This window comes from Myiozetetes cayanensis, unplaced genomic scaffold (genome assembly GCF_022539395.1).
Source record: "Myiozetetes cayanensis isolate MyiCay16 unplaced genomic scaffold, myiCay2020 scf1, whole genome shotgun sequence".
NCBI classification, from domain to species: domain Eukaryota; kingdom Metazoa; phylum Chordata; class Aves; order Passeriformes; family Tyrannidae; genus Myiozetetes; species Myiozetetes cayanensis.
In genome coordinates, this window is record NW_026086604.1 from 115,398,757 (window position 1) to 115,414,030 (window position 15,274).

The 15,274-nt window shown below is 35.3% G+C and overlaps 1 protein-coding gene across 2 annotated transcripts in view; it reads right to left on the minus strand.

Moving 5' to 3' along the window:
• Positions 1-15,274, minus strand: part of PLCL2 (phospholipase C like 2) — a 97,485-nt gene that overhangs the window by 22,227 nt on the left and 59,984 nt on the right. For both annotated transcript variants that reach the window (XM_050311760.1, XM_050311765.1), the window contains one exon: positions 2,373-2,448. In XM_050311760.1, coding sequence (XP_050167717.1) covers positions 2,373-2,448 — 76 coding nt within the window. The remainder of the gene's footprint in view (positions 1-2,372; positions 2,449-15,274) is intronic.

Below are 15,274 nucleotides of genomic sequence, written 5' to 3' on the forward strand. Positions count from 1 at the left end.
ATCCAAACCCTCTGCCATGGGCAGGAACACCTTCCACTAGACCAGGTTGCTCAACCTTCTTCCTGTACTGTTTCACATTTGATTACATGCAATGATTGTCACCAGCAAACTGTATTTGCTCATTATTTGCCTCCCATCATTTAATGAGTACTTGGAATATCACATGTCTTTTTGAGCTTCTGCTGCTAAACATGAAAATGAATTCCTAAGGTGTGGTTCTCTTTTAACCAGTGATGAGCTCAGCCAGTATTTGAATTATAAACTAAAAGAATGCAATGGAAGATTCAAAAGAGGAGATGAAGATTGATGTGAGTTGGGTACAAAGGAGGCTATGAATGGGGTAAGGTGACCTAGACATTCAAATTCTTTACTCTAGCAAAGATTCCCTTTAGCACCTACGTTGTATTTTCTTGAAGGATCTTTAACTGGCTTAATAGCAACAAAATAAATGGCACTGCAGTCATCTTGAAGTTATGTGGATTTTTTTCTTAATTCTGTGAATAAGAAAAGTACAGTGGGAACCAAACCACTGTTATGTTATTATTTGTTTTTTTTTCATTATGTATCTACAATGCTTTCAATAACTAATTAAAAACTGAATGTGCTGAGCTGAAATTAACATGCTGATATGAAGAAAACAGATAATTTTTTATATGGTTTAAAGAATCAAAATGAGAAGAGATGTTTACAGTTAATGCTCTTGAGAGTATTAACATTAATTCTGAATTAATTCTGAAAATAACTATCTCAATAATCGTTTTTTTGCTCATTCAACAGGCCATCAACCTAAGTAAAAAAAAAACCAGTGTATTTATTTTAAAATTAGTTCTGAATTTTATAAGGCCAAAATTATTATTAAACTTAGGACAGAAAACAGTTTAATAGAGTGAGTCTACTTTGCGTATTTAACAAAATTCTATTATAAGCCTGTCCATGATAACAAAAATTTACTGCTTATTAGCAGCTTGCGTATTTCTTCTTATTTTAGCAGCTTTTTGACTCTTTGAGCCATAGGATGAAAAAGCCCAGACAAGGGCATGATTTTGCTTTTTCCTTATCAAGAAACTACATAGGAAAATGTATAATCTTTTACTTGTAATTAAATAGAGCAGCATCTGATGAAATCAAGAGATCAATCAGTCATAAGATAATCTTCAAAAACCATTGATATTAAAAAGTAATCCAGTTCAGCTCATTCATCTTAAAAAATGTCTTGACCCTTCAGGGCTAAAGCTGCCCTAAATAGCAGGATCTATTACATAATCCATACTTAGGCTTATGTACCATGCTGGAGGGTTCTCATTTAAACGAGATCAAAATCTCCACTATTTAGCATGGGCTTTAAGTCTTTAGCATCCTTAAACAAAGGATTCTTGGACCCAGTTGTCCTTCAAATAAAATAACGTGGTAAGACTCAAGAAAAACAGATATATGGAAATTTACTGGAATCCATATAAGCTAGGAGGAAGAAATCTTTTCTGAAGGGCAGCAATTCTAAAACATGAAAAAAAAAAGGGCAATTAGCCTTTGCCTTACCTCCAACCAAGGATCTAAACTGCTTGAGATACTGGTGATGCTAAAAAAATATGGCTCACCATCACCACACGAATGGGAGATGATTTAAGAAGCACACGAGTCTACCAGACAACATCTTTATGACAGCATCATGTATTTTGCATTTGGTATTGTTGTGGTTTAACCCCAGCCAGCAACTAAGAGCCACACACTTGCTTTACTCCCCCTGGGTGGGAGAGGGGAGAGAATCAGAAGAGTCAAAGTGAGAAAACTCATGACTTGAGATAAAGACAGTTTAACAGGTAAAGCAAAAGCTACACATGTGAGCAAAGCAAAACAAGGAATTCACTCTTTGTAAGCACTGCTCAGCAGTAACAAAAACATCTCAATATTATCAGCCCTGTTTTAAGCACAAATCCAAAACAAAGCCCCGTACCAGGTACAAGGTAGAAAATTAACTCTATCCCAGCCAAAACCACCACAGTATTTTAGATAAATAATTCTCATTAGACAGATAGCTCTCTTTCCTGTAATCCTACATTTGCATTTCTGGAAATGACTATATTGACAAGCTACTGTCCATATATGAAATGCTCATGATTTCCAAAGTCAAGCTGTAATTCTATGGATCCTTGATTTCTATGGCTTGAAATGTCCTTTTCACTCTTACTGTATGTGCCTAAATTACAACAATCTCTTTTTTTGTACGTTTTTTTGTTGTTGTTTGATTGTTGAGTTTTGGTGGGTTTGGGGTATTTTTTTGCTACAGTTAAATAAATAAACTCAATTTAAAAATTTGGGAAATAAAGAAAAATGCGGTAAGTTCTGTATTTTTTTAAAAAGCAGCTTGTACTTACCTGCTTTCTGACACTGTACTATCCTCTCATATAAGCTATCTGTATTTTCAACTAGAGTCCTGATTGCGTGAATCATCTGCAGAGAAAATAAAATATACAGGAATATCAGTAAAATTAAATTTTTACTGAAAATTTTTAATCTGGAAAAGATGCTTAAAATTAAACTCAAATAAATAATATATTTACCATTAACATAATGAATACACTCATTTTCATTGCCATGACAAGGTAGAGAAGTGCCCTAAATGTAGCATAAAGACATAAAACATATGATGATTTTGGGCTGGGATCTGTGAACACTGAAGAAAAACATCTACCCCGTAATTCATTGCCTATCAAAGCAAGTGGAAATGATACAACCAGGTAATTCACTTTTGGTGGCTTGGGTGAGATAACCTGGATGCAAGTTTCCTCTTCTTCACTCCAACATTCAGGATGATGGCCACTCACCACCCACTGCTTGATTTTTCCTAGGGATCATGCCACCGCTTTTCCAGATTTTCCCTTTTTGTGGCTTGACCTGTACATATGTATGAGACAACACTCTATGGAGGAAAACAAATCATTTGAGGCTGGTACTGGAGGATAAGAAAAATAAATTATTCCTTTACCTGATCTTTCTAAACAAAAATCCTTTCAGGGAGGCTCAGCTGAATGCACAGTAATTAAGATGGAACTGTGCAGACTTTTCAGCCCTAGGGTCTATATTGAAAAGTAACAACTTTGCTGCACCTTACCCACTGACAGCTCTGGTATCTACTCAAGCAGACAATTTTCTCACCACTAAAACAATGACTAAAATTTGGCATGTTAGTTATGTGGGTGTTCATGTGGAACTTACTTATTCTTAGGAGACCACAATTTGCTGTTATGAGCAGGAACATTCCATGATATAGGAAAACCACCCCCCCCAAACTTCTCTAACACTTTCCTCAGAGAAAAATTGCTGTAAGAGGCATGACTATCATGGCAACCCTTCCTCACACGTATTAGAAGGACCCTCCTCCAGCTGAATGACATTGAGGCTGTTTGTCTGAACATTCCACTAAGTGAGGCATAAATCAATTTTGAGAAGCAGACAAGTAAGCCTCAGATTTTTGATCATGACAAGTGTGCAAGCCAGTGAGGAGGAAAAACACCTGCATAGACAAACTACTCTACAGACTTCTATAATTGTCAGCTACACAAAACTCTGGTTTAAACAAATGACACAGCATTTAAAAATAATTCTAGTTCTGTTTCTATTATTTCAATTTAAATCAATAAAGAAAATTATGCAAACCCTGAAGTTTTTGGTTTATTCTACATATAAACAGCATGTAAATAAGCAACTTCAGAGTATGTGGAGGTCATCATACTGGATAATTTAATTTCATCTTCACGTCCTGATTAATCTGTATTTAAATTCAAAGTATCTATTTAGCCTGATTTATAGTTTGTCAGTTGAGAGGGTTTGGGCTTTTTTAAAATAAATGTAAATCATAATAAATGAAGTAAAAATAATTTGATCAGGTTGCTAGGCTGCAAATGAAAAACTTTATCTTACCCATTTTTAACTGGATTGTTCTTTGAATATAAATATCAATGTTCACTCAAGCAAAAACTACCTATAAATAGAATTATGCTGATTATTATTTAAGTGTAACAAACTGAAGACAACTTGAATAAGAGAATACTATATTTCACCCACATAGGGAGCACCGCAAACTGATTATTCCCAATTGGTCAAGGAGAAAGCCCTATTTCACTATGTTTCATTACTATTAAGTCTTTAAAACAGTATTCAGAAATTGAAATAAGGTCACTATAAATTTGCTTGAAAGGCAAGGATTTTACCTGTTTCAATATGTATGTCATGTAGCACATCTGCTTCTGCAATGACCTTAAATCAAGAGAACTAAAACACAGCCGATGTCCATCACAAATATACTTCCAGTAACTGGTGTTATTTTGCTAACTAGCTGAAAGGAAGCTGTAAAGCAATTTTTTTCTGCATTGAAAATCCCCTTAAAAAATGAAATGCTGACCATATGTGCCTTTTGGTTTTTTCAAGATGCTAACACACAATAATAAGGACTAGATTCCTTTCACCTGAGCACCCATTTGACTGGAGTTCATAAAAAAGAGAGACCAATAGTGCTGCCTGTTCAAATATTTGTTCTGTAGGAACTGTAAGAAATATTGCAATATTGCAATATTGCCCTATTTTTTCCTGACCCAATATGTATAACAATGTAATTTCTAAGTCATCTCAGTTAGGTCCCATTCCAGACACAGAACATATCTATCTGCTCTGCTTCCCTCATACAATACACTCTACATGTACATCAGATAATTCAGAAGCAGTGAAGAACAAGTCTCAGCTGATTAGAAAACTTACTCTGAGACACTGCACTGATTTTCAGAAATAAGATAATTCGAAGATGAATAAAAATGCTTACATTACTGCTTTTTGTTTACTGTCTGTATTGACAAAGAAAGAAAGTTGCAGTAGTTCTGCAGATGAAAGGAAATGAAACTAATCACTGTATTAGTGCTCTTTCATCACAGCAAGGCTAACATGGAAGAACAATTTATAGTAACATGCCGATTTCATATTTCACAGTTTCTGTATGGAAAGCTGCTAAATACTCTGAGATCAAAAGCAATGCCCACTTTTCAACTTTGGAAGAAAAAAATGTCACTGCATTTATGTGACAAATTATTCTAATATCCATTTTTATATTACCAGGACCAGTAACAGTTACTTTCTTTATCTTAGGTCTCTAAAATACATACCAAGCTGTATTTAACAGCACTGCAGAGCAAAATTGACTTAGCTAGCAATAATTCAGGGGTTGTCTGCCACTACCATTTGATCAATACTGTGGAACACCCCAATTTTCTTATGTCCTTCACTAAGAAAATAATGGAACAGTATGCTGTGTGCATGAATAGATGCACCTTCTAGTTGTGCTTGATTAATAAAGTAATAGTATTAGTTCATTATAATTTTATTCTTACATTGCTCTTCACCATGCAGTCACCTTTTAGTATGTATTCAGCTGTTAAATTATTCTTATGGAGTGTTTGAACATATGAATCCTTCCTGGTGCTCAGGCCAAAATTATGACATCATGAAAACACTCTTGTAGATATTAACAGAGACTGAAAGACTTTTGGTAGACACAGCATATGGAACAACTAAGTATAAATGGCTATATTTAAATAGAAAATTAGCCTAATCCAAATGATACTGGTATGTATGTGAATGCTTGATATAAGAGCAAAATAGAAAACGATGAGTAAGGAGCAGCTTCAGTGTGAAAAACACTGTATCTGCAGCAGATTAAGATAGGGAATTCTCAAGGCAAATAAGTTGTGGAAACGGAGGAGAAAGACCAGGTAGAATCTGCTATATCCTACACTAGTCTATACTGAACAAGCCAGTCAATAACCAGCTATTTGCTAAATACAGCCAACTTTAAGAATATTATCAGTGACAAAACAGGAAGGAGAAATGCAAACAAATGTAATAGGGAACAAGCAGTTACCAACTGACCATTAAAAATGTATTGCAAATTACCTATGCTTGTTCTAAGAAAAGAACAGGTATTATATGAAGTTTAGTAAGCTATACTTTCTAGCAAGTCTTTCGCAATCCTAATTCCCATTTCTAACCTACATTGCTTTTTTTCTGGAAGTAAATATTCAAAATATCCAAAAATATACTTGAAATACAGAATTTGTAACGCTTTCTGGAATTGCTTCAATTCTCCCTTCAATTCCCACCACCACACTCCAGTCTTGGTATGACCACAGAACTTGCCTGGTACCCATTACATACCAGACTATGTTCTTTTTTATTTTTTTGCTGGTCAATGAAAAATGGGAAATGCAGAAAGGTATGCCTTATGAGCCTTGAAGTCATCACATTTTTCCAGAGGTCAGGCTGTCAGTTTGATCTATTCTTAAAATTTGTTAAATCATATAAGCATTTTACCTAGTTATCAGAAAAACTGCCATAAGTTCTAACAAAAGGAGAAAAGTCAAGAAAGATGTAAAAAAAAAATTAAATTATTATTAGGAAGTTTTAGAAATAAACACTAAATATTAGTCAAGAGTTCTCAGTGAGGATTGGAGATTAGTATATATTGTTCCTGCCTTAAAAAGATGATGATGGTAATGGTTAGAAGTCACAATTTTTGCTTCAAACTGATGTAACTGTACTGTTATCTGTACCATTCACCCCTTATACGACACTGTCTTCACAAACCAAATTAAAAAGACATATACTGAAAAATTATATCCTCCCTCTCAGCAAAATAGAACTCTGTCATTAAAACAGTTACAGAAAATTAAAAATAGATACATGTCTAGACAACCCCTTAGAATGTTTTTTTTTTATGTTTCAAAGTTTGTTAAGTCTGTTTTACTGTTCTTTGAAAGAGATAAATGCTATGAACTAACGCTGTGTAGATCTATGTGTGTATGGAAGTGCTCACACATATGTATAAATGCATGTTTTTGAGACCATTCATTCCATTTCAGCTGAATTTGAACAATGAAGATCAATTTCTACGAGGCTCACAAAGACAAGTCTTCTGGTAGAAGACAAACCATCCTGTTTATGCCTTCAACTTAGGGAAAACATGTAGATTGAACTTAACACTACATATTCTGAATACTGTATTTAACAAAGACTACAGATCTCGAGAAAGAAATCTTTCAAAACCCCCAGGATTTAGTCATTCCTCCACATGTGGAACTGGTTGGTAGCACACCAACAGAGACATCAGCTGCATTTTAAAACAGAAGAACCAGCCAATGATAAACTGTGTCTGGCTGATGAAACTCAGTGAGAGAAAATACCTTCAACTGACAGAATTGCAACACCAAGGATGAATGTTATTTTTAGCAAGTAAAGCACACCACACATTTACATCTCGAAATCTGTGAATATGTGTTGCCAATACTGTTAGCCTTACATTCCAACAGCAAAACTGAAACTCTACTTACAGTAGGTATAAACCAAATCTTCATTAAAACGGTGCTCACATTCTACTTTCACCCAAATCTCAGCATATTAGGATTCTGAAACCACAAACTACAATATTTCTGAAAACATTTTAGTATTCAGAGGCCAAAATGGAGCTCTTAACAGTAGTAAGAAAAATGTAATTTGCATTGTCCGGACATTTTAAGTCCAGGATAATAAAAATGGCACCAATAGCAAATTTCCATCAAAGCAGTAAGGTTTTTAGCAAAAGGTTTTTAGTCTAAATCAGAAATTATTTCTTCAACTAAGCAAGTAAATAAATTTAGCAAAGAAACAGAGTCATTGAGGTTAGAAGGGACCTCAAGAGGTCATCTGGTCCAAATCCCCCATCTCATGCAGGGCAACCTAGCATGGCTGGCTGCTCAGGACCATGTCGAAAAGGCTTTTGAGTATCTCCACAACCTCTCTGGGCAACTTGTTTCCATGCTCAGCCACTCTTACAGTCAAAAAGTCTTTCCTGATGTTCTCGCAGAGCCTCCTGTTTTTAATTTCATGCCTCTTCTCCTGTCACTGGGCACCACTGAAAATAGCCTGTCTCTGCCCTCTCTGCATCCCCTCTTCAGGCATTTATACATGCTGATGAAATCCACCTTGGCCTTTTCTTCTCCAGACTGAACAGTGCCAGCTCTTCCAGCATAGAAGAGATGCTACATCCCCTTAGTGACCTTTTGTTTGACTCTCTTGTGCATGCCCGTGTTTCCCTTGTACTGGAGAACTCAGCACTGGACACAGCACTGCAGATGTGACCTCACCAGTGTTGAACAGGGCAGAAGGATCACCTCCCACAATCTTAACATATATTATGATATAATTAGGCATTATGTTTCTCTTTAGACTTCAAATCAACTGTCGTTTTCCAAGAAAAATGCAGATGAAATTTCCATTACGCTTCCTGAGCTCACTGGCATATTACAATATAAATGTAATGCTGTACCTCACTGACAGTGGCAGTATATCTCTGTAAGTAGAAAAAACACAGGAATAGACTCATGGCTTAACTTTCTCAGCCTTCCTTTTCCCCTCTCACCTCTTTTTGGAATGTTTTACATTCTAGGAAACACATACATGGAAAAGGGATTTTTGTCTTCAGAAAGAAGCACACTGAGATTATGCCATAATACAGCCCAGGAGCATAAGGGATGAAATCCCCTTACCAAAACTAATTCTTGTAGGCCCAAGAAAAAATATGACATAATCTGTTCTTAATTCTCCAGTATCCCAAAATGAATTAGATTTCCCACAGGTCAAGAAAATTTTTCAAAGGAACAAACAGTCCACGAGTTATCCATTAAGAAGTCTTCTATTATTTCTTAATTCCTCTTGAGCAAAGTAGAGTAAATATAATAATCAGCAGCTCTCTTCTAAACTATGTGCCCAATGACAATAAACTCTTAAATCCGATAGTCATTTCTCTTCGCTTTCCTGATACTCTGGTTGTTGTAGCAAAATGATTTTTGTAAGTTTTTAAGCTAAAGTTGATAGAATGAAAAACTATACAAAAAGTGGACAATAAAGAAGCACGTGTATATGAAAGGAAAATATCTTGTATCTGTATAAGAAGAAAAATCTATCATCTGTGTGAGAAAATTAACAAGTGATGTTTTGTCTGAAACTAAAACTGTCAGTAGCACAAATGTTTTCACACAGATGTGAGTCAAAAAGACAAACAGAAAATTTGGAATTTATTGAGAAAGAAAAAGAGAACTACTATTGGAAACATGGAATACAGTTAAGAGAAGTTGCTACGCATCGGACCTATTTTTATGCTCTTCCATAAACGTTCCATTGGACTACATTAGAAAGAGGACAGTCAGCTACATGAACTCCTCTTCCTAAGTAGCTGTATTATTTTATGCTCTTATGAATACTGTGAGTCAGCCATTAGACATAATGGGATTAGCAAGAGGATACAAAAAGCTTCCCCTTTCATGCTCTGAACAAAAAATGCAGAAATCTTGACTTCACAGAAGCATCAAGTTGTCATTATTGGAGCTTTTTAATCAATGCAAAACAGCTCATACTTTACAACATTTGGCACTGGAGCCTGAGAATCCAAAATTAGACGTTTGCTTCTGCCCTTGTGGACTGAAAAGCCCAGCGTAAGCTGAGGTTATCATCTGCAGTTCTGTTTTTGGAAGCATAATTACAACGATCACAACTGTTCTGTTATAAAACAGGAAAATAAAAACTGATAATAAGCAGCATAATTCCTTCTGAAGAAACTGCCCAAGCTATTCACTATATTTTCCATCAATACTTATTTTTCCATCAGTTTTTGTGACAGACAAACAACTACACAGTCAGTAACAATTTCAATTCATCTCAAAAAACAGGATCTACAATTATTATAATTTATTAAACATGGCAAAAAACATTACCTGGGCTATTTGCAATATTAAATTCCACTGAATGATGTATGTTTTCCCTTAGATCTGTTCACCACTGAACTGTATCCATTTATTACCTAAATAAAGACAGTTCTACTCTGCAGAGATTTGATAATGAAAGCAAGAATACTGTAGAAAGCCAGAGGCAGTAATGGAAATAGTGAGACAGTGTGTGTAATCGCAATTTAAATGCTGCGTTTGTATTGCCAACTCTGAAACTTACTGTTTTAACACGCATTATAACAATCTACCACTAAGACTGAGAAAGTTGTTGAAAGTCTAAGCAGCCACATACCTCACACCTTGATGATCTTTGCAAATCTGGAGGCGTCATTAATTCAAACATCTTCAAGAGTACCTCGTTACTTTAGAGAGATCACAATTGTTGGAGCTATACCTACCGTCTCTAATCTGCTTACTGGAAAAACATACCCTAATGCAAAAATCAATACAAGCAACTGTCTTTAACTGTTGTTTTCCTGCTGGAACATCAGGTTAAGTTCAACATTCACTTCAGCTATCAGAGAAGATCTAAGAATTTTAAAAAGTTAAAAATTTAACGGTTATCTTCATTTCAATATGAGCATTTGAAAAGGGACTTTGTCAAATGCTTTGGAAAATCCAAACAGACTGATCTTCTGTGTCTACGTGCTTCTTGACTTCAAAGAACTCCAAGGGATTAATAAGCCCTTCATTTTATAAAAGCTGTATTGACTCTTCCCCAACATGACACGTTTCTCCATGTTTCCTCTAATTTTCTTCTTCAAAACAGTTTCTACCCATTTTCACAGTACAGATGTCAGCCTGTCTGATCTGTAATTTCATCATATTCCCTGGAAATCTCTTAAAACACTGGCACCACACTAACAATTTTGATAGTCAGTTGCAAGTGAGAGGATACACACAACGATTAGCACTTTTAATACATAACTCTTGAGATCTTTCAGAACTCTTGACTAAATATCACCTCTTTCTGATACATTATTTTCTCATTTTGCCATTCCTGTGTAATATCTTCTACCAGCATTTCAGTTAAAGATGAATTCTTCAATGAGTCCCTCACAAAGAAGCATTTCATATGGAAATTTAATCTCCACAGGTAAATGCATGCAAAAACTAATTTAGTGTTGTGGTTTTATCTCTTTAGCTGGGGCTTTCTTTTATATGTTGATCAACTAGTGGTCTTACACACTCTTTGACAGGCTTCCTGTTTCTGGTATATTCAGAAAAGAAGTTACTGTTATTTCTAAGTCTGTGCAGGTTATTCTCAGCTTTCTCATATTTCTTATTTAACATGGCAGGGTTAAATATCTATCCTGTCTTCCCCATTTGCACATGACTTCATCTTTTTGGAAGAAGCCTTTTTTTATTTTTTTGTTCCACAACAACCTCCTTGTTTTTGTCCTCCACAAGTCTTTTTTGATAAGTAGTACATATTTATTTCAAGCTCCCCATTTGGTATCTTTAGAATGTCTGTTCTTTTGACTACTTCTCTTATCTAACAAGGTTACTTATTTTTATGCATTTTTTTAAAAACTATTTTTAAGAGTAGTTATGCTCTTAAGTGTAAAAGCAAGAAATAATAGTTTTTCAATCTTCTGTGCAAAGCCTACACTGTTTTCTTTATAAGCCAGATAATGCTAAGAGTTAAACCGTAACATGGAATACCCATGGAGCTCGACTGCAGAAGACATGGATTCAGGAAGAACATTCTGAACCAACCGGAAAACACAACACAGCTATCATGGCCTATGCCAGTCAAGTATTCCTCAGAAAAAGTACCAGATGGAAAAATCTGGATTTTCTTCAAGTGCACAAAGCAGACAGTGGTCAGATGTTACAGCGTAATTTAAAATCAAATGAGATCCAAAGACTGAGTTCTAATACAAGAGACTGGTGACCACGCTGAACTCGGCCTCCTCTGATAGAGTCAGAAACTGAGTATTTAGATCAAAAGAAAGCTGAAGAAGTATTAAGATCAAACAGAGTTGAAGTAACCTATTCACTCACTTAGATTTAGGAGATAAACTGGTAGTTACCAGCATTAGATCCAGTATTTTTTTTGGTAACCCCAGAAGTTTGCAATCTTAAAGGGCAGTTTCTGGAACAAAGGCTTCTCAACCAAGTAACTCTGGCACATTAGTAGGCTGAGATGAAGTAGAAAAGTCTTGATCTACTTGTTTTCTCAAGATACAAATCTGTAACCACAGCACAACAACTGTAATCCTTCTTACCTTATTTGTAAAGTAACCATAACCAAGGACATACATCAACAACAAGGTAATTAATACAGATTTTATGAGCTAAGCATATCTCAAAACAGATCTGCTAATGACTCCTTCTTAGGCCCTGGGAAAGAGGCAATGGATATATTCTTTGCTTCCTTCAGAATTATGAGCTTCAATCCAACATGCCTGACAAAGAAACGCTCCACCCAATTCATCTATATGAATATCACACCGAGTTTTGAAGGTGAAAAATATTCAAGATTTTGAGCAGTAGCTGAACTTTTGTGAAGTAGCTGAAGTATGAGAAAACTATTAACATTTTACCAAGACCTTGACAATCAACGCCTTTTAGCTTGTCTTTTAATAAGCCTTACCAGTATCTGTCCAGTCCATAACTCTACAAGGTTTAGTGTCAAACTATCAACTTCCCTATGGGACAGACACCTTCAAGTTCCAAATATAGACTATCACATTTAGTTTATGTCGTTGACAAAATTTTAAACTCCATAACATGAAGTTAACTTCTGTATGATTGCATATGCAGTCTGCTGTATTGTGTCAGTAGCTGAAATGAGGCAACAATAAAGCACTTGGATTTAAGCTCACTACAGAGCTACTAATCACCAATCATATGGTGTTTTCCAACTTAACAACTTCACTCTGTTTTAATACCTCCCATTTTCATTATCTCACAGCCCCCACCACCAATAAGTTCTCAAGTCCATCCCTAAGGTAGGTATACAAAATCTATTCATCTTACTTGATTTCACTTAAATCAAATACAGACCTCCTATACTGCAGTCTGCAGATTAAAAAAAAAAATCAACAACACCCCCCGCCAAGAAACTGGGGGAAAAAAAAAAGGAACTAGCAGCATTATCTAATTAGGATTTAATAAAATTTAATCCTAACTATTGTAGCAGCATTACTTTATCTTTTGCACACAGGTACAGTTATCTGCCTGTTTTGTGTTAGTTTTTCTCTTAGAAGTAATTGCCTGCTTCCAAAGTTCAGAAAACCTTATCTTCATCAGATGGGGCACTTCATCCTCCACTAAGGGCAGAGAGAGACAGTCAAATTCTCAACAGTATCTGGTTTCATTTGAATGCTCCTCTAGCATATCTTTGCAGTGCTATTATACTCATCACTGAATAATGCTGCAGACTTAGGGCAAGATAATTTTGTTTTGTCTTGCCATAGCATAACTTCTTAAGGCTTACTTACGGTTTATCTTAAAGGTTATAAGATATTAAAAAAAACATGCAATGTTGTGGAAGAGGCACTTGCCTTAACTCCAAAGCTTCAATCTGCAGCACTGATCAGTGATGGGTGTGATGACACCAACAGAGTGCATGCTGAAGTATCACATAAAGGAAGCTGAAGTTCATGAACAAGAGGGAAAAATAAAACATTGTTAAACAGTGAAAAGATGGTAGGGTGAAAATTATTCAGGAGAACGGAGAAGTGAAAGAAAAATACACAGCTTAAACTGTTGCCTTTCAAAAAACTCCTTGTTATATTTGGTTTTCATTATCCTGAAAAGATATCCCAGTTCTTATAACATGGATAAAAGGTTTTAACCCATGAATAGTACTAGCCTTGATCACTTACAGCTCCTCTACTAATACAGCAGTGCGCGCAGACAATTTAAGAAAGCGTTATGTGCTATTTGTTTAAAGGTAAAGACACCAAGTATCCAGTGATATACTAACTTATTATGATTTGCCTCGTTGTTTCTTTAAAAAATACATGTACCTGTGCTACAGTGAAGATACTCTCTCCTTTTCATGTGCCCCTGCAGTATTGGACGTGTTTGTAATTATTTCAGTGTAGTCTGACTGTCCCGCTCTAAAGGTCTTGCATCCTTTCTCACTTTACAGACCAACAAGTCCTTTAAGCACTCCCAATGTAAACAAACTCTGAAGAACTAAAATCTCAGCTGAATATTGCTTTCTAGGTTTATTATCAGTTTATAAAAAAGAGAGTATTTCTTACAAATAAGAATTAGATGAAAACATCATGAACCTGAAAGAGCCATACTTTGAGAATGCCATTACATGTGCCACATTGAGAGGGCACACAAGGTAATGACAAGCCTATGCATTTATGGTACTAACCAAGGTTTGTTTAATAAACATTTAACACTATCTTTGTTATCAACACAATTTCATACAGGACTTAACACACTGGAAGTACATAGTTACATAATTTTGACCTACACTGAGGCCTAAGCCAGCAGAAAATAAGACAAGTAGGTAATCCTCAGTACATCAACAGTACATCTATCCTTTCTCAATTCTGGATAAGATTCTCATTATTAAGCAGGATTTTACACCCACATACTAATTAATCATGACAAAAATATCCCCAAGTTAAAACAAACAACTGAGGTAAAATGTGTCATTTCGAGGGTTCATTATATGAATTTACACCAAAACCATACAACTCCCCTGTGATCTATAATAATATCAGACTCTAAACATCTGCCACTATAGCAAATACCAATATATGAACTAAACAGCTTCACAACTCTTCTCAATTTGACGAAAGTATGATAGAGATGTATCCCACTGTTTCACAATGTGCTTTCAAAAATAAGAGCATAGGAATATGGCTCCCATGGCTGACTTCATTTCACAGTATACCTGAAAGATTTTAATTGCTTAAAATCTTTTGTCAAACTGAATAGAGTATTGGCAAGACACAAATTTCACAAATTAAAATGGATCTCATTATTTCAAGTTTTGATTTAAATAATATTAAATTTAATTATCTTCTTTAAATATCATTTAGAGTTAGAAGCACTATCGTACTCTTTGTTTGAAATTGAGTATCTTTTAGGGAAGAGAGGATGGAAACATTTTTGACGCTAAATTAATATTTTAATACTCTTACATATGAAAGTAAAGTATAGATTTCTGAAGTACACAAATATTCAAATGTTGTATAGCCTGTCAGATGGGGGTGGGGAGGAAACATGAGAGACCAAGGGCAAACCAAACTCAGATTGTAAAGATTTCTGGAGTCACAAGTCACCTTCAAGTGACACTCAAACAAAAAAAACTTATTCCAGACTTAGAATAAGATTTTAAGTACCTGGAAGAGCTTAATAACTAACAACCAATATCACCACGTCAGAACTAACTGCAGGTAAAGACATTTTGGTCAAGAAGACAGAACTTCTTTACTTATGTGTTACAGGTGTAATCCCAACAATCAAGCTTGTTTGCATCCTAATTATAGTGATAC